The sequence below is a fragment of the Terrapene carolina genome, unplaced genomic scaffold, assembly GCF_002925995.2.
Source record: "Terrapene carolina triunguis isolate 2854851 unplaced genomic scaffold, T_m_triunguis-2.0 Scaffold66, whole genome shotgun sequence".
Lineage (NCBI taxonomy): Eukaryota > Metazoa > Chordata > Testudines > Emydidae > Terrapene > Terrapene triunguis.
In genome coordinates, this window is record NW_020664417.1 from 82,164,265 (window position 1) to 82,185,327 (window position 21,063).

The window sequence follows — 21,063 nt, forward strand, 5'->3', positions numbered from 1 at the left end:
ACAATGCCCCACACTGACGATACAATTGATGCAAGCACTCCTGGTGAGGACACGCTCCGCCGACACAAGGAGCCAAGTGTGCCCACACACAAGTGGTTTAATAACTGCGGTGGTTGTATGCGGACGTAAATTAGGTCAACATAATTTTGTAGCATAAACATGGCCTGAGTGCAGAGACATAAGTCCCTAGATGAGGGGCTACTTTGGGATGCTGTTAGATGTACCTTGACCACCACATGCAACACCCACCATTACATTCAATAAGATTTTTAAAAGGAAGGGATTTAAACCCTCATTCTCCAAAGCAAAAACCAGTCCGTAATCTACAGGGATTAGAAACTTTTCCTATTGTTTATTCCATAACTGCCCATTACCGGATTCTTATGAGGCATCCAGTACTGGCAAATGACGGAGACAGAATAGCAATCTTGATAGATTACTGGTCTGCTGTGGTATGGCAAATCCTATGTTCCTGTGCACAAGGCTGGCGTAAGGACATTGGGGAGAGTGAGCAAGATGACGTTTTGGGAAGACATTCTCAATGTAACTAATACACACTACATACAAAGCGTGTAGGTGGGAGGGATCTGTAGGACCACCCTTCCCCAAGTCGCCTGCAGCAGAAGTGGAGCCCAGCCACTTGTTCTTTGTGACTCTAGCAATCAGTTTAGATTTCTAAGGCTAAGACTGCATGGGAAAGGATTAGAGATTGGCATTCTAAAAAACAAAACAAATGGAGATTCTCCTTTGCACAGCCCAAAGGCTGGCCCTGCTAACAAAGGGCATGTGCAAACCTCAGGAGCTCCCTCCAGTTCATCAGTACAAACAGGGTCAGAGCCAGAATCATGTTTTGAGATTACAGGGGAGGGGAAGGAGAGAGCCAAGAGCTCTCTGCTTGAAATCACAGGGAGAGATAATTATCTGCTCTGAACCTTCAAGAGGCTTGGATTTGGCTGAGAGAAAGGGTAGATGTTCAAATTGGTTCTTATACTAGGAGGACAGTCGGACCTATCTTGAGTCACCGCAGCACCCTTGTTGTCAAGTGCTCTGACTCCACTTCTGGAAGAACTGCTTTTGGGAGCAGTACCTGCAGTAACCTACAATATTCAAGGTCAAATTAGGCTGAAATTCGAGATGCAAGAAGGATGGAAGAGATAAGTGTGTCATCCAGGCAATGCTACCAGTCATCCACAGCCCACACAAGGAAAGTGCAGGTGTTGCTTGTAAACTTCACTGTGTTGTGTGCATGTAATATTAACAGCAGAGCTATCCAGAGCGGCTTAATTTTTAAGTCACCATTTACAGTATGTTGATTGATCTACATTAGCCTTGTTCTTTGTCTCGCTTAAGGTCAACAATGAAAACCTCATTCTAACTTTTATTAAGTTCATACAGAAGTTCATATGCCTCCTGGACATATTTTTTGAGCAATAGCACATGGCTAGCTAGACATCAGCTTTCTGTTATGTATACAGTAGCGTGACAGAAGCATAAATCAAATATGGATTTAAAAGTGAGAATAGGAACTGCTGTTCTGGACTTTTTTAAGTTAGTGACACTAAAACTACATTTTAAAATTGCTAGAAGATATCAAGTAGTGATAACCATATGAGGAAGGAAGGTGAAGTGTGTAATTAGTTTCTTCATCTTCCTTGTAGAAGATTCCTTTATTCCAGTGGCACTCAAACTTGCCACTATGTGACTGGACCAAAGTCCATAAGATCATCAATAGATTTTATACACATTTAGAATATAAAAAATAGACAGCACAAGTAATTGCTATTATAGGCATGAAAACTACCAAGGAAATGTTACACTTTGAACAGAGGTGCTCTGTTAACACAGCTGGCTAACAGTACAAAGGCAGAATTACCCCATCTGTCTGTGTCTTAGTATTTTTTTTTGTTTTTATTTGCTATTTTTTGTCCGATGGCTCTGAGAAGTTTGCCCAGATATGTTGTAGAGTTTCTTATTCACAACCCAAGATGTGTTATACAATACCATATGCAGTCTCAGCTCTGTGCTGCGAACAGTGAATAATCACAGAGGGACAAATTAGACACAGTTCAGCAACTCTGCAAAAGTGCTATTTGTTTTAAGAGACCTGGGGTCCAATTCTGTAACTGTAGGATGCATGAGACTCTAAACTGAGGTCAATGGAAGTCACACACAGAGAGGGACTGCAGCCGTGGGCCTTTGGATTAAGGAATAAAATATTCCGTCTCAAAGAGAAACCCACAGCCAGTGTGAGGTGAGGGGAAACAGTCAGGAAACACCTTGAAGTCTTAAGGCAATTGTCCTCGTAGGGTATTTCTACACTGACAGCTCATGGGCCTTAGGATGCAGGGCTGTTTAATTGCGGTGTAGACATTCTGGCTTGGGCTGCACCCCGAGCTCTGGTACCCTCCCATTTTGCAGAGTCCTGTGAGCCCGAGTCAGCTGGCACAGGCCAGCCATAGGTTTTTAATTGCAATGTAAACATACCTTCCGGTGCAAACAGCACTGGGAGGAGCAGGCAGTAGTGAGTGACTTCCAAACTCTGGGGAAGGAAACAGTTAATTCCCCAGAACATCCGGGCAGAAGGCTTTGCTGACCCTATTCCCACCTCTTTGTTGCTTGGTTGAGTCCCCACTCCATCTACCCATCCACTCTAGCTGTACCATATGAGAAATGGAAAAAACTCAGCAGGAGTTAGTGCTGCTTCAGACAGGGAAGGGTTAGGTGCAGTGAGGAAAGAAACTCCTTTTTGATTCCTCAGAAAAACAAAATATAATCCATACAAAATTATCTCAAATCCCACTTATTTAAAGAGAACAAATATTTAACAATAAAATAAAAATCTTGTCTTTTATTAAGGTAAGTCATTGTTTTTCCTCCATAACTGCATAATTTATTAAACATTAAAATATTAAGGAAACCCAGAACAGCTTTGAAAAAATAATTGCTCCCTGAGAATGTATAAAATTTCAAGTCTTTCATTCCAATAATTACTGTTTTAGGGACGGGAAGAAACTATTTATTTCCTGTCAGCTTTACTAGTTTCTATGTAATACCCTAGCAAAGAGAAACTGTCTGCTAAAATATGCACATTTATAGTTTACATAGTGCAGTTTGTTCTGAATCAATTAGCTCTGGAACAAATTGATTGGTCACTTGTGGTCTATATATTTCTTCCTTTTCTGTGATTGGATCAACTCTTCAGCTATGTTCTCATTGAGTATTTCTATTATAATGCTGGTTACTTACATGTACAGTAATAGTTTTCAAAGACTTGAGCTAAGGTCTGTTTTTAAATGTCAACCCCCATGACATGTTTAAGTGAAAACAGACATTTTTTCATGAAAATTTGGAGTTATTGAAAAAACATTTTCGTCAAAAACAAACAAAATGTTGATGAAAAATTTCTACCAGCTGTGGTCATCACATGCTAATTTTATAGCCATGACAATGGTATTGCTGTTACTAAGAGTCCATCAGCAAATAGAGATTTTCATTTTCTTAACACCTGAATTGTTTTAAATCACTTTGTTCTGAATCTTGGTGTCACTTTTTGGCTGCTTCAACTTGGTTCTTGCACATGGTCATCAGATGTTTCCAGAGCAACCACCAGGCTGCCCGGAAAGCAACACTTCTATGGGAAATGACTCCTGGAAGCAGGCTTTTCAGATTGAGAAACTACAGTAGGGTGGGCTCCATACACTCTTCCTTCAGTACCTTATTTTAGAGATTGAGGAAGGTCTTGTGAAATCCACAAAGAGTCTAAGACTCAGATGCCCTAGTGTGAAAAAGGTCTGATTTGAGCGTTTCCTGTGTACCTTGTAGGCAGGCTCCATTGCAGGGCACTGCAAACCAGGCACTCTCCCCACTGGGGATTTCCCCCAGAACAAAGGGGATTTCCCAGTGGCTCAAGGACAGTGTTATAACCCTACACAAGCCCCTCCCATGCATAAACATTGAGTTTATTGGAAGGGAAGCGGGGAGAGAGTCTAGTCAGAGCACAGCGCACGCTGGCTATTCTAGGCTGCTGCAACAGCCCACTGGGGAAAAAAATATCAAAATTTGGCCTCTATTCAGAATTGACTTATTGCTTTAAAACCGGGGGGGGGGGGAGGAATGGCAATTTGTAATTTACAAAGGAGCTAAAAAGAATTTAAAAGCGAAGTGTTGTATGTCCAGGTGCTGAATTTTACAGTTCTGTCATCTAATGATAGTTTTGGCCTCTAGAAAGAAATATTGCAGTCATATGCCATTCCAAGATTGGACTAATTAAAGCCTTTGGATTTTTAGAAAACATTTAATGGCTTTGTTTTAATTTTTCATGAAAGACGTTTCGTGTGCCCTGTTACAACATAGTTAAAGATCTAAAGACTCGTTCGAACTATAAACTGAGATGCCAGATGATCCACTGTGCCAATGAGTCACAGAAAACAGCTGCAAATAATGGATCTACTGAGAAGGTGGTGGCTTTTGTTGAGCAGTTCTCTCATCACTTTCTTTCTTCACTCCATCATACCCCTTCCCTTCAGACCCAATCACACCCTGCCCCAAGATAAAGGGATAGGAGGAACCTAATGTAGGCAGAGCGTTAAGCTGTATAGAAGCAGAATTCTCCATTGTCTATCTCTGGCATCGATGGGTCTCCTCCTTCGGAAAGGGTGTAACAATTTCTGTAGAAGAGCAGCTCTTCACACTAATTAATATCCCTCTTCTGCATGGCAATTCACACAATCACAGAGGATCACAATACAACCGTTCAAATATTACAGTACAACATGGAACAGATATGACAAGTAAGATTAAAGCATGCAACAATTCACAAGCATTCAACTGAATCTAAAGTGGTCTTAGCTGATGGGAAAATCTGACTCTTAAAAGCAGAATTTGAACGATTCAACTGAACCAAGGGGCTTAATTTCAGTGGGATTGCACACATCTAACTGAGGGCTAAGTTTGGCCCTGTGTATTTAAAGCTTATCTTAGTTCGGCAATAGCTTTTAATGTCTTTGAATTTGTTCATTTCCACCCAACTCTTATCATTACTTAGCAATACTGGGTGTGATATTCAAAAGAACTCACCACTATCCTAACTACTTCCCATACCGTTAGTGAGTTTTACACCATTGACTCCAATGGGAGAAGAGCTGGCCCAACTCTGAGTTCTTTTGAAAATCCCACCCGCTGTTCTATATGTGTTTAATTTACTATAATGAAGGTTCAAACCTCCGTCATGGATCAAGAAGATGTAACAGAAGCTAAAAGCTAGACAGTGAAAGATTAAGGAGAGATGTGTATGCTTCTCATTTTATGAAATGTGTAGAAGCTTAGAAGACTACTACATTAAGCACCTGTAGTTTTGCTATACACCTTTTGATGCACATCTAACATGAAACTAAGGAAATTACAAAAAAAAGCCCTATCAAAACAGAAACTTTACCTCTTAAAATGAAACTAATCCATTTGTGAATTTGAAAGAATAAAAGGTTGGATTCTGCCTTCAGTCAGATATTCTTTTCCCACGTATAATGACACTGAAACTCCCACCCTCCTCATTGCATTTTATTAATCACACAAATTCATGAAGTGGGTGTTCTTAAAATTCAATCCAGCAGACTTTAGGTGAAGTGTATGCCATTCAACAAAGTGCCAGCTAGAATGGCTATATGATGAGGGATATTTGATCAAGACATCTGAGAAGTTGCAGAATGTTCTTTATGCCCTCAAACAACAGCAGAGACTAATTAGAGAACACGATAAATTCAGCAGAAAAATTAAAAATAATTTCATGACCGGGGGGTTCTCTAATGAATATATTATCAGCCACCTGAAGATTCTTTACCTCCTAATGAATGGAAACATTAATTCTGGTCTCTTGTCATTTATGAGCTATTTATACACAGTACTTCAGCTCCAAGTCTAGTAAAACTTCCATGGTACCACAAGATCTTTTAACTTCAGATAAAATGATCTCAAATAGGAAACCTATTAGAGCTGGTCAAAATATCAATATGTATTTTCAAAAAAATGTCAACCACTCAGAATGCTGATCAAAACACAGCAACATTTCTCATCAAAGCTTTTTTTACAAACCAACCAGCTTAAAAAACAAGCTTGGGCTTTCCATTTTGAAGTGACTGTGGGTATTCTTTTCCAGTGTAGAACTACCCTCAGGGACTAAAGGCCAGATTTGCAAAGGGGTTTAGACACCTAAAGATGCAGATAGGTACCTATTGGGATTTTCAAGAGCTCCTACACAGGCTAGCACCTAACTTCCCCTGAAAACAAGGTTAGATGCTCTTGAAAAACACACTAGCCACCTACCTGCATCTTTAGGAAAATAGCTACCTTTAAAAATCTGGCCCTCAAGCACTTGGGCCAAATAATCAGTGGGGCCATTGGACGATTTAGATGCTAAAGGAGCAACCAGGGAAGACAAGGCTGTTGCAGAGAAGCTAAATGAATTCTTTGCATTGATCTTCACTGCAGAGGATACGAGGGAGATTCCCACGTCTGAGCCATTCTTCTTAGGTGACAGGTCAGAGGAAGTGTCCCAGGCTGAGGTGCCAATAGTAGAGGCTTTGTAACAAACTGATAAATTAAACAGTAATATATCACCAGAACCTGATGGCATAGGCGGTGGGTGACCAGCAGGCTTGGAGAGGCTAGGCCCCGGCTGGCCGGCCCCTTCTACCCAGGGCCCCGCACCTCCTGCCCCTTTTCCCCGCTGGAGCCCAGAGCCCTCCTCTAGCCCCAGAGCGCCCAATGGGCGGGCAGACAGTGCGCCCGCCCCCACACCGAGTGGGTGGGCAGCACGGCCCCCAGCCCCCAGTACGCTGGGTGGGTGGCCAGCGCAAGCACCGGCTCCAGTCTCCCCGAGTTCCTGGCTACAGGCTAGCCCCCACTAGCCCCAGGGGAAGGGCGCCAGAACCCTCCCAAAAGTCGGGGGGGGGAGCCAGGGAGGCGAAGGTAGCCCCCTGCCCGTCTCAGGCCTTCCACCCAGGGCAGATGGAGGGACTCAGGCTCCTCACAGCTGCCCGTGCAGCTCTCCTGACCTGGCTCCGGCGGGGGGGGAGGGGGCACTTCAGAACCGCCACCCAGCCATGAAAAGAGCTGGGCAGGCAGCTGTGGGGAGCCACGGCGGACCCTCTCAGAGCAGCCTCTGGCCCATGTCCCCACAACTCCGCAGCTCCTCACGGCTGCCCATGCGCGGCTCTTACCATGGCTGGGCTGTGGCTCCGAATCCCTCCCCCAACCCCTGGCCGGAACCAGGTCAGGGAGAGCCACACGGGCAGCTGTGGGGAGCTGGCGTGGAGTCACAGACCCTCCTCCTGCCCCAGGTGGCCGGGGCACCCAGGGAGTGGGGACATGGGCTGGGGGACATGGGCGGGTGGAGGGTCCACTGCGGCTCCCCAAAGCTGGCCGAGCTCCCCAGCTAGGCTCCACGCTGCCCTGGCCTGGGGGTGGGGTGGTGGAGCCTCAGGGGGAAGAGGAGAGGAAATGGGTGTGGTCCACCCTGGTAAAAAGTGGACAGGTCAGGCCTCTTCACTTTCAAAAAGTGACCCCTTGGTCCCGCCCCCTGTTCTGGTGGCCTTGGCCCAGGGCTCGGCCACATGGGAAAGAAGAACCATGGCAGGAAGCAGGAGGGAGTCTGGGAGTGGAGTGCGGGTGAAGCCACGCAGGCAGTTTGGGTAGGCTGAGCCTTCCCCCGCCTTTGATACCCGCCACCCATGCCTGATGGTATTCACCCTAGAGTTCTCAAGGAACTCAAATATGAAATTGCAGAACTACTAACTGTGATATGCAACCTATCGATTAAATCAGCCTCCATTCCAGATGACTGGAGGATAGCTAAGGTGATGCCGATTTTTTGAAAAGGCTCCAGACATGATCCTGGCAATTACAGGCCTGTAAGCCTAACTTTAGTATCAGGCAAATTGATTGAAACTATATAAAGGAATAGAATGAACAGACACATAGATGAACAGGATATGTTGGGGAAGAGTCAACACAGCTTTTGTAAAGGGAATTCATGCCTCACCAATCTATTAGTATTTTTGAGGAGGTCACAAACATGTGGACAAGAGTGATCCAGTGGATATAGTGTACTTGGACTTTCAGAATGCTTTTTGATAAGGTCCCTCACCAAAGGCTTTCAGGGAAAGTAAGGAGACCTGGGATAAGAGGGAAGGACCTCTCATGGATCAGTAACATGGTTTAAAGACAGGAAACACAGGACAGGAACAAATGATCACTTTTGCACAATGGAGAGAGGTGAATAGCGGGGTCCCCCAAGGATCTGTACTGGGACCAGTGCTGTTCAACAAATTCATAAATAATCTGAAAAAAGAAGTAAACAAGATTACAAAATCTGCAGACAGTACAAAGTTACTCAAGACAGTTAAGTCCGAAGCTGACTGGGACGAGTTACAAAGGGATCTCACAAAACTGGGTGACCGGGCAACAAAATGGCAGATGAAATTCAATTCTGATAAATGCAAAACATAATCCCAACTATACATACAAAATTATGGGGTCTACATTAGCTGTTACCACTCAAGAAAGAGATCTCGGAATCATTGTGGATAGTTCTTTGAAAACATCTGCTCAAAGTGCCAGCAGTCAAAACGCTAACAGAATGTTATGGAGCATTAGGTAAGGGACAGATAATAAGACAGAAAATATCATAGTGCCACTATATAAATCCATAGTATGCCCTTGAATACGGTCTGCAGTTCTGGTTGCCCCATCTCAAAAAAGATATATCAGAATTGGAAAAAGTACAGAGAAGGGTAACAAAAGTGATTACGGTTATGGAACAGCTTCTGTATGGGAAGAGACTAAAAAGACTGGGACTGTTCAGCTTGGAAAAGAGATTACTGAGGGGGGATATGATAGAGGACTATAAAATCATGAATGGTGTGGAGAAAAAGTGTCATTTACCCCTTCATATAACACAAGAACTAGGAGTCACCCAAAGAAATTAATAGGCAATAGGTTTAAAACAAACACAAGGAAGCACTTCTTCAGACAATGCACAGTCAACCTGCGGAACTCATTGCCAGGGGATGTTAAAGGCTAAAAGTATAACTGGATTTTAAAAAGTATTAAATAAGTCATGGAGTTTAGGTCCATCAATGGCTATCAGCCAAGATGGTCATGGACATAACCCCTTGCTCTGGATGTTCCTAAACCTCGGACAGCTAGAAGCTGGGACTGGATGACAGGGGACAGATCACTCGATAAATTGCCCTGTTTTGTTCACTTCCTCTGAAGCATCTGGCATTGGCCACTATCAGAAGACAGGATACTGGGCTAGATGGACCATTGGTCTGACCTAGTATGGCCATTCTTATTTTCTTATGTATTTACCTGTGAAAGTTTTATACATAGTCCATTGTCCCAGTCCAGCAAACTACTGAAGCATGTGTTTAACTTTCAATTGAATTTGAATTGGACTATTTATGTGCTAAAAGTTAAGCATACCAAGTGCTTGGTAGATCAGAAGTTTTGTGATATTATTTGAGTAATGACTAGAATTTGCTGGGCTCTATTTTGGAGGCTGTACCTAATCATCATCAACAATTACTTGTGCACTAGTAAAGAAAACCTATGCCAGAGAAGGTGGAGGTAGAAAAGAAACAAGGCAAATCAGAGGAATAAATAAGCTTTCAGCCTGATATACATTATAGAATTTTTTAAAAAGCTATGGTCTGAAAAGCCCAACACAGGATCGGATTGACCACTGGATTACATCAGTTTTACACTGGCATGACCCAATGAAATCAATTAACAGAGTCACACCACTGTAAAACTGGTGTGACAGAGTGGTACATCTCTACCCCGATATAACGCTGTCCTCGGGAGCCAAAAAATCTTACCGCGTTATAGGTGAAACCGCGTTATATCGAACTTGCTTTGATCCGCCAGAGCACGCAGCCCCACCCCCCCGGAGCACTGCTTTACCGCGTTATATCGGGTCGCGTTATATCAGGGTAGAGGTGTAAATCAGGCCCAAAGCCACTAAACTCTTCAAGACAGACTGTGAGAGTGCCATGTCCACTGCTCACTTATTCCTGGTATATCTATTTAACATGTTCGGGGCCCTACAGGGCCCCGAAGGACTTAGCCAGTGATGAACACACTGCTGGTATTGTCTGTGAAACAACAGCAGTTACAGATATTCCATGGCAGTCACTGAGAATGCAAGGTAATGAACCACACCTGCTTTGTTAACTTTGTTTTGGGCTCTAATCTTACTTTCAAATTTTCTGTACATGGCTCCTCTCCTGCAACCTGAGATCCTTTGGTTTTACACTATGTTCAAATGCAAATCCCTCAGATTACACATGGGAGCTTTTAACATGCTTATTTATAGCCCAGCAGATGGGTTTGATGTCATAAACAAACCACTCCCTGTTACCAAGTTACAGATACCTTCTAATTTTTTCCTTCTCTAGTGAATACTCTCTGTCCTAGCTCTGCCCAACTTCTCATCTGAATCCAATGCAGTTAAAATTGTTGGCTCCAAATCTTATTTACACTAAGGGTGCTTTCCACCAATCCGGTCACGTAAAAGGGGCTTTAACATGGGTGAAGGTGTAATGAATACCCACTCCAAGACCACCTTTACACTGCCACAGTTGTATAAAGGAGGCATTAGTGCAAATGTGAAACAGGCACATTGGCTTACAGAGCTACACCAATTTACACAAGTTGAGGATCTGACCCACTATGATCAATTAAACCCAATATGCAAGGTTAAATACCTAGGAGGATGCATACACTAAAAAGTGGACCATTTCACCATGGAGGAGCAGAGCTACTGTTTCCAAGGCACGTACAGCACTACAGCAATCCAGGGTTCAATGGGTTTTGATTAAAGATTGAGTAGCAAGACCTAAAGAAAAGATGGGTGGATATATGGTAAAGCTGATCCTGTATAGCAGGCCTTGTTTTTCTACATCTGAGGTTCAGGTTGCAAGTTCACTGCCTTGTCTTTGACTGTAACCTGGCTAAGGACAGAGAAACCATGCACAGCACATTCCACTTACATCTGTGTAACTTTACAGTAGGGTTTTGTAGGGCCCTTTTTATTTAGTAGGGAAACTGCAGGACTTCACACAAGGCCACTGTAAGTTTGCAGAGCAGCGTTCGTGAAAGTTGTGTGAATTTGTTCCTTCCACAGCATGCTAGAGGTGATCATTTAAAGCATGAAGAGTCATGCCCTCTGTTTTTTTTATTTTTTTTAATTTATAGTCAAATCTATGCCAGTCATCACCAAATTATCTGTGCACCTCAGATATATTGGGCTCGTATATGCTCCTGAACTATTTCCTAAATAGTAATGCTTGATGCAGTTCAGTGTTATGCTGTAAGTGTTAGTGTAAGTGTTAGAAAGATATCATACCATAAACACTGAGAGCCTCAAGAATAACTTGAGCCAAAATAAAGATGATCCCTATCTTTATTATCTATATGGGATCAAACTTTAGTTGTCCAGGGTAATGTAATGACACCGTGACACTGGTAGGCCGAGTGCCAGCTCATGCCAAAGTCCCCGTATCTCAACTAGACACTAACAGATAAACATAGCTGTAATCTGTCTGGCTCACTTGTGGGTTGATATTGATAAAATAGGTATTAGAATTATAAGAAAGAATGTAGTGTTTAGAGTTTAGATTCGTTTGAATACTTGTGAGATGCTGCATGCTTTAATCTTACTTGTAATATCTGTGTTCCATGTTGTAATGTAATATATTTGAATGGTTGTATTGTGAGCCTCTGTGACTGAAGGAGGAGACCCATCAATACCGGACAGGCTATGAGTGGTTCTTACAATTGGAAACTCCTCACATCGGGATTGAGGAATCGTCAACAAAAGGACTAAAAACTTATTGTTGTTCTGCTCTGCTCCCTGTGAAGAGGAGTCATGCAAGTGGACTCGTCCCATCAGATGAGTTTGCACCTCACATCACATAGCAGGAGAGGGATAAAAACCTTGAACAAATGCAACTAGGTATCTCTCTGCTGCTTGGAGATGCTGGGTCAGCAAGCTGTTTCTAGGCATAAACAAGCGATCCCCAGCAGCTTCGCTGGGTTAGCCCTAAAGGACAAATAGAACTTGATGATTATAGAAGCCTATAGACTTTTGAAAACCTAAGACTGTAACTCATTTGTGTATCTGTGTTTGCTTGCTTTAATCTTGTAAATAACTCTCTAATTTCCTTTTCCTATTTAATAAATCTTCATATAATTTACCATAGGATTGGCTATAAGCATTGTCTTTGGTGTGAGACCTGAAGTGCAACTGACCTGGGGTAAGTGACTGGTCCTTTGGGATTAGGAGTAACCTGAATATTGCTGTGATTCTTGGTGTAAGGGACCATCTACAACAGAGATACACTCACCTGGGTGGCAAGACAGACTGGAGTGCCCAAGGGGACTGTCTGTGATTCTGTGTTAAGGCTGTTAAAGTGCTTGAGGAGTTTGCACTTGGAACTCACAATCTGTCCTGTGGTTGGCCTAGAGGAACAGAATTTCTCTAACATCACGTACCGTATGAAAAGCTATTGTGACAGATGCCCTAGGAGTGAACTAGGAAATGGATTTAGTTTGAATTTTATAGCCCTAATAGTCAATATTTTATCATGTTTTGTCGTTCTCTTTCATATTTTTCTACTGCTTTAATGAAAAAAATAAAACAGCATTTTCTCATAGCTGTTAACTAAAGGGTTTACAGCCTAAAGAAAAGAGCATTGCCTTATATTTCAATGGCACAAAGTTTAAATCCTGTTATTAAACTTTTATTAAAACTGACTTGAATGGGAGCTCTGTCTGAGTAAAGAGAGTAAAGACTTAGGAACTTGGTCCAATGCAAGGGACACCCAGACAGATGTCCTGTAGTTCCAGACTGATAGGCTGAGTTGCAGAAATTAGGTTTTTTACTTGGTCTACAAGTGATGCTTCTGCATCTTCAATACATCAGTCTGGAACATATTATGGACCTCATTGATTTTATCGGAGCGTTCCTGGCATTCATAGCATTGTTATTATTACCTTTAACCTGGATCTGTTTCCTCACAGTTATAAGTCGGAGCAATCATTAACCGATGTATTAGCTTTTCAACCCTCTTTCTGACATTTCTCTTTGTTTTGGAACATAGTGGAGCTTTATCTGGGGAACTTGACAGAGATAGGGTGGGACTTTGAACCTTTGGTGCCAGGTTCATTATTTTTATATATTTCTATATGTCATTTCAAATAAAAGATGTCTATAAACAAGCTGTTGGCACCTGGATAATTCATGAAACTCACAATCCACATAGGGATACCCATGTAGCAATATGATAATACATTCAATTGTTTTGACAGCTAGTAACCCAGGCAGCAGAATATACCCCATTCCATTCCACTCCACTCAAACCTCATACCCTCCCCTTCCCACAACTAACACTCTATCAAATAAATTGGTTCTATATATCACTTATGTGCTCACAAGTAACTGTTACTCCTCCCAATGTAAGATGTGCTCAACTATATTTTGAGCAGAATTAAAAATTAAACAAACTGCACACATGGCCTGGTGGATAAAGAACTGGTCTAGGAGTTAGGAGACCTGAGTTCTAAGCATAGTTCTGCCTTTAACCAGCTATGTGACCTTTAGTAATTCACTTCATCTCTCTGTGCTTCGATTTCCCATTCCAACCTAAGTCTGCCAGCTCTTCCGGGGGGGTGGTCTTTTACTATGAGTTTGTACATTGCCTATCACAGTGGGTTTCAGATCTCAGTTGGGGCCTCTATACTTTACAGCCTAAAGAATAGAGCATCTGTATTATAGGTGGTGATTGGAAATAAAGTTTCAATAAACTGCTGACTGGCAATAGCTAGGTAAATGGCCTATTACAGATTAATTATCAATTTGTTCATTTATATGAACAAAACAAAACAGACCCTTAAAGCCTACAAAGTTATCCTGCAAACTGGACACAGCTAATCTATGGAATCTTGTGTTCCTTTGTTGTTACCCTTGACTTCCACCTCCCATGCTGTGTTCTTCTCCCATCTTGTCCCTATTTAGGCCCCAATCTTGCAAAAAGCTCCATTTGGGTGAACCCTTGCACTTGGAACTCACTGCAGGATCAGGGTCTTAGGACCATAAACTCTTTGATGTGAGGACTGGCTTGTACTATAGATCTGTGCTATTTCCAAAACAATGGGGCCACAATCTCCAGGGAATTACTGTAATATATAACAGCAGTAATAAATAGTAAACACTTACCTTTACAAACAAAGCACTTAATATGAAAATATTTGTTCTGAACTCTCAAAACTTCCCCTTTGCATGGGTTTCCACAGTTATTGCAGAGAATTGCTGTACCTGATGGTTTCTCCAGGTGGCTATGTACAGCCTGTGGTTGAGAAACTGTAAAGAAAGACAAGTTGTATAAGAACATACAGTAGATTAAAAACTTCTGCTGGACAAATTACGTAAAATGATGGTCTTATTAGACAAACAAATAATGAAAATTGACATTTCAGTCAAAACATGCCATGAACATGACTCCTGGGCCAAAATGGTCTCACTTTCTGGTGTTGGCCAGCTCCTGAAGTGGTCTTTTTAAACTTTATTTTAATTGAATTTGCTTTAGAGTCATATGTCAGTATAAACAGTCTGCTCACAAATTTAAAGCATCACTGCTGATTTTCACTTCCATTTAGGTTACCACCGCAATAATGAAAAAGAATTGTACACGGCTTATGAATTTCACAACCAACTTGAACAAAAACATTTTGGATCAAGGGTTGTATAAAGAGAACTATACAAAAAAACGGTAAAACATTTTTTTGAAAATTCAACTGCCTTTTTTCCCCCCAGTTTGCATCACACTGTTTAATTACAATTTTAAATTAAATATTTCGTCAATTAAAAAAAATATCAAATCAACCAGCTCTAGTTACAAATTATTTTCTGAAACTGATGTGTCACAGGATCTCAAGCACCTGATTCCGCCCCAGACTGCAAGCAATTACGAAAGACTTTCCTTTAGCTCAATTGATAAGTGCTTATGCTTTTATAACCAGAGAATCTAAGTTCTGTTTCCACAGATTACATGAAATTCCAGATAAGCATGCTGTACAATAAACATAACCATGAACTACTATGTGCCCACTTATTTCTTACAGTAGTATTATGCGATGAAAGATACTGAAGATACTACAAAGATATTGTAAAGTTTCCCTAACTTTTGAATGCTGAGCTCCTCCTCAGCAAAATAAAACCAATTGCACTCCTCCTCTTCCTGCAACCTCACCATGCATTATTAAAAGCCTACACATATTAATTGTACATCCTCCATGTGCCCTCTCATGGCTAGTCTTTTTGGTGCCTTCCTCCACATCCTCCTAAACACAACTCTTTGGAAAACACTGGCATAGATCTTCAGATGACCCTTTCCCCCCTTTGTTACATGCTTGGATGAGAATTTAAATAGCTTAAAATGTTGACATATAAAGTACCATCATTAGCTATTTTTCATGGGTACTGCAAACTCAGAGAGATGTCTCTACATCAGTTGCACTTGCTTTATGTTTGAAGGTTTCTTTGTAACCATGACAGACTTTTTTCAAACTAAGGCTGAGAATCTGGAGAAGAACTAAGAGGCCTGTGCTCCCAACTAGTCCTTCGCCCACGTTAATCCCACATTTGGAAAACACCAATGTACTGTATATAGCAAATTTCCAGCCAGGAGACACAGAAAGTTTTGGGAACTTTAAAGAATGTTAAGCACTATGATATTACTACAGAGTTCTGATATGGTACATGCTTGGTAACCTTGGTACTCATATAATTGTTCTTAGTCAGCAGACACTTTCTTCGGTATGTGGCACTGAAGTACCAAGATAGTGATTAATTTATTACTACATTAAAATACATTTGAAGCCACTGAAGGAATAACTATAATAAATATGACTTGGTGAGTGGAGCTCTGATCTCACTTATTGACATCCAGAGCAAATGTTCTCAGCTGATAAGTCAAAATATGATTGCTTCTAACCAATAGTTTGCAAAGTCAAATTGAAATGTGGGTGTGGGGAGAAAAATCACAGTGCAATTTGCCCCTTACATCATCACTAGTGATAAAGAGTCTGCAATCAGAACTTCATTGACACCTCTGTGGCAGAAAAGTAAGACATTACATAGTAGCTTTGCTCATCATAGCCACATACAACAAATATGGATTCTTCTATCACAAAATTTGCCAACATAAAGACCAGGATAAAATTTTCACAAGTGCCTAAATCTCAGTAAAAGTTAAGGGAACTTAGCCAATTGAACCTATAGCAGAATTTCTGGCAAGCAAGATATAACCACTGATGTTGGAATCGATCCAGGATAGTGGGGTTAAAATACTTATTCTCATATAAAGTATCATGTACTCTTGCAAATCAGATTCTATGCTAAACAACATATCCAGGCACTTTCTTCAAACTCCCAGGCACAGTCACCCTTTTAGAATAGGAAAAACAGAGGTAAGATGTTGTTCTGCTTTCCCAGAAGTATGTATCAAAATGTTGAGCAAGGCATTTATTATGAAACATGCAACTAACTAGTCATTTGTATTGCAAACACTTAATACTGGAGGAAGGATCCTGCACTGGAAGAGAGATGATCTAACAGGTGTTTTCTATTTCTAATCTCTAAAAGCCAAAGCCTGCAAACTTCTCCTCACACAAGTATTCATGAAAGGACTACTCACTTGAGTAAGGATTTTTATGATTAAGCTGTAAGTTTACATATAAAAGAAATGTGTGCAATATGCTAGGGATGCATGCATAAACTTTGTTTTTCTACGTTATGTGACTTTCAGTCAAAGTTATTTTTCTATTACATTTAGTAAATAGTACACTGAATGTTCAAGATCGTCAGCACTGAAGGTAAATGTCATTTTAAATCAACTTAAATCTTATTGTGATAAAAACAAACAAATACACCCCAAAAGCAACTCCCCACCCACTCTTTACTCTGTGTATGTTCCAGGTTAAAAATAGTTGATAGGTTAGTGTAAAAAAGCGATTTTAAGGGTCTTTATCCTGTGCATCATGGTAACAAATAAAGGCTGTAATCCTGCTGTCCTTCTCCAAGCAAATGCCTATTGACTTCAACAAGAGATGCAAGTACAGTATATGAAGGCTGCAGAACTGAGCTCATTTAGGCTAGCAAAATATTGAGCAAATTAAAAATTTGCTGCCATCTTGTGATTTAAAATAGAAATTGCACCTATTAGGCTGTTTATGCAAAAGAGCATTCCAAAGAATTATAAGAAATGTTGAACACAAACTTTCTCGTTCTTGTAATTTTGCTACAGTACATTTATTATTTTTACATTTTAATATGTTAGGTAACAGTGTCTATGGACTGAATTATTAACAAATTGTAACAGGCTTATATTTGACTCGCCACACCCACAGTAGTTTTCCCACCTGGCAACAGATTAATACAGGGAACTAACAGAGTGAACAAGGGAGAGTAAATTACATACTGAATGTCCCTCTTCTTACTCGAGGGATTCAACAAATCATTCTAAAACTGGGTGTTTTTCCCCCCAAAGTGTTTCCAGATCAGCTTTTAAAAGTTTCTGTACACTCTCACAAGAAGAAAACAAATGCAACTTAAAAATAAACTGATCAGTGGTGTTATGTCCTCTCATATTGACCAATAAATAAGTTAAATTGAATTAAATTAAATCAAATCATAAATAAATTAAATAAATTAGTAAAAGTGCTACCAACCAATTACCCCTTAATTTTCCTTTATAACTATTTCAGGGCTAAAAGTTGTCTCCCTGTATTTACTCTAACGCTCTGATCCTCCAAATACTTGTGCATGTAACTTTGTATGTAGCAGTTTTTCAGAGCAAAGAGACATTAATGCAGTCAACCATGCAGATGTTTCCTCTGCGTGAAAATTATGAACATCTTTTCTAGTAAATAACTAGAGATTTTTATTAAAGGGTTTCCTCATTTGGAATTGGCTGTAACTGCTGCTTGAACTCTGGACGCTTACACGGAAATTTCATGTAGTGTTTGTTAAAAAGAAACACTATGAAAAGGTTGTTGTCAACTGCACCCATGCTTACAGTCCCACCTCCTTTGGGGCAGCCAGACTTACTGCAGATTGTTTCCCTTGAATGCTAGCATTGATTCAGCAATGTGCATTAGGGCCAAGTGCTCTGCATAGCTCCCTGTAATACCTAACCTGCAAAGTATCTGGGAATCAACACAGTAGCCTTTTTTGTTACAGTAGGACTCAAAAAAAAAAAAAAAAAAAGGGGGGGGGGGGGGGGGGGGGAACCTATCTGGCATGTCTTTTTGATGTCTTAGCATTTTTTGTTTAACAATAGTTTCCAAGCCAGGAGTGGAAATGAAAAGTAAAGAAGAATTATATTTAGCTAAAGCACAGGTATGCAACAAACTGTAAAACAACTACACCTCTACCCCGATATAACGCGACCCGATATAACATGAATTCAGATATAGCGCGGTAAAGCAGCGCTCCGGGAGGGCGGGGCTGCGCGCTCCAGCGGATCAAAGCAAGTTCGATATAACGCGGTAAGATTTTTTGGCTCCCGAGGATAGCGTTATATTGGGGTAGAGGTGTATAACTTTTTTGCTTGTATTCCATTTTTTAAATCTCACAAGGATGCATTTGACATTCAGAAATAATCATGTTAAATAAGCATGAATGAACAAACAACAAAAACTAACAGGGTGCTTTATTTTTCTCTCCATTCAAAAGGAATTAATTAATTTAATACATTAATTCTGATCAGTGTTTCACCCAACATTCTCTGTGGATACAACCTCTGTGGGGTCATAATAAAACTATGTTTCTTCATAGAGTTTAATTAAACACTGTCTCTTTCATCTGGAATAACATAATGATAGAACATGAGAAATAGCTCCTTCAGATAGAGAACTCTTCTTTTATTCAAGTTCTACTACATTTTTAACTTACATTCATTTCACTAAAGTTTTGAATCCAGTTTCTTTATATAGTAATTCTGATCATTTTACTTTTGTTTGTATGTGTCAAAGTTTAGCTTCAAAGTGTATGAGGATGCTCCATCAACATATTTTGTTAGCAATATGCTGTCATCCCTTGTGGAGTTTAATGATTATACAGTATATTAGGACATTTACCGTAGCATCCTCCTGATTAAAGTTCTCATTAAAGTTTGAATGATCACTTACTTTTCCTAGATTGCTGAATTGAATGGAATTTGAAATTCACCTTTATTTACTCTACACTTAAAATAGCCTCTGCTGAATGGAAATATAGAGGGAGCCCTTGTTGTGTTGGTGATGATAGTATGCATGGAGCCCAAAATCTTGCCAATGTTCTGCTGTGCCTGGGTCTGGTACCTCCACAGGTCTGGATGAGGAAGCAGATTATAACTACCCATATTAGAAAGTCACTGATGGTTTGTGCATCCTTACTCACTTCTTCAAAGCCCTAGGAAGAATTTCCTGTACGCATATTCACAAGAAAATCAACAGATTATAAAGAAACGAGTAAGAGTAGGACACATTTCCAGAGCATTGCCACATGGGCACTATCTGGTGCCGGGAACTTTATTGCTGATATTCTTGCTAAATATCCATGTGACAGGACACCCTGACCACTGACAGTGCTGCAGCCTGGGGAAGGCTGCAGGCCCAGCTGAGGGCAATTATATATTTTCTGGTGGGGGGGCTGTGAGCACCTGGGTGGCAATCACTGGGCTAACCAGGTAACTGGGGAGAATATAAGGGAAGGAAACTGGAAGCAAGGGGAGCTCAAGAGGAGCTCAGGAGGAAACTCAGAGAGAATCTGGGCTCGGAAGTGAGGGATGTAGGGAAGCCTACCTTGCTGTAAGCGTGTATTGCACAATTATTACTATGTAAGAGGAAAATAAATACACACATTGGTGTAAGATAAACAGCCCAGTGTGCATGTTTGTGACTGGAAAACCATCTGAACTGGCCAGACAGTGAGGTTCACTGGGTAGCAATGGAGCTGTCCTGTGACAATCCAGTATCAACATATTTCTGATATCAAAACTCAGACAGCCACCGAAATCACAGGTAACCTACTGAGTACCCAGCAGGAGTGAGGTGCTGCTCCAATTAATTCTAGTATTAAATAAGGTTTATTGAATTAGCAGTGACTCATTGAAAAGAAATAAGATTTTCACTCACATACAACTGTTTATATGACCATCTATATGGCCCTGATAAGACTGATCCTGGAATACTGCATGAGTTTTGCACACCTTAATGCTGGAAATATAAAGATGAATTGGAGGAGTACATTATTAGGGCAGTTGAGGTATTGATTTATACTGAGGGAGAAAAGTAATTCAATATGTATAATATGGTTGAGCCACAACTGAGGGAATATGGGATAATTTGGCTAAGCAATGACTGAGGGAAGACAAGGAGAATCATCTACAAATATCTGAAGGATGTAAGTCTGGAGAGAAATTATTTAGAGGACCAAAGTGGGCATTACTAGAAATGGGAGGATTTTTTAAAAAAAAAGATAATTAATGTTAAATATCAGGAAAAAAAGTCCTGATCATGAAATATATCGATATTAGACTGGGAATTGGAGATTGGAAATGTTTGGGAGCCACGTTATTTGGGAAATATAAAATTAAGTTGATGAATGGACTGGATAGATGGCTGTGGGGACTATCCTGCAATGGCAGAGTGGTGCATTAGGACTTTCATAGATGTTTTCCATTTAATGAAGTTTACTCTTCATAGAACAGTTTTTCAAAGTAGTTATTTAATAACCTTTAAACCACACCAAAATTCATGTGAGATATTAAGTGAATAAACTTTTCCATCCCTAAAGAACAAGTTCCCATTATCCTAAAAATAAGTTTCACGGTACTGGAGATGTGCTACTTCTCACACCCAGGAAACTCTGCTGATTGCCACATGGATGGTGTATAGCAGAGCTATACATTCCTCCATAGCCATCCCATCCATAACTGACCATTTTCTACCCATGAAATGGAA

The 21,063-nt window shown here is 40.7% G+C and overlaps 1 protein-coding gene across 11 annotated transcripts in view; it reads right to left on the bottom strand.

Moving 5' to 3' along the window:
* Positions 1–21,063, bottom strand: part of ABLIM2 (actin binding LIM protein family member 2) — a 222,021-nt gene that overhangs the window by 146,032 nt on the left and 54,926 nt on the right. For 10 of the 11 annotated variants that reach the window (XM_024208347.1, XM_024208353.1, XM_024208355.1 and 7 more), the window contains exon 2: positions 14,276–14,419. In XM_024208347.1, coding sequence (XP_024064115.1) covers positions 14,276–14,419 — 144 coding nt within the window. Of the gene's footprint in view, positions 1–8,168; positions 8,244–14,275; positions 14,420–21,063 lie in introns of those variants that run through there. The other variant, XM_024208352.2, reaches the window with a different exon arrangement.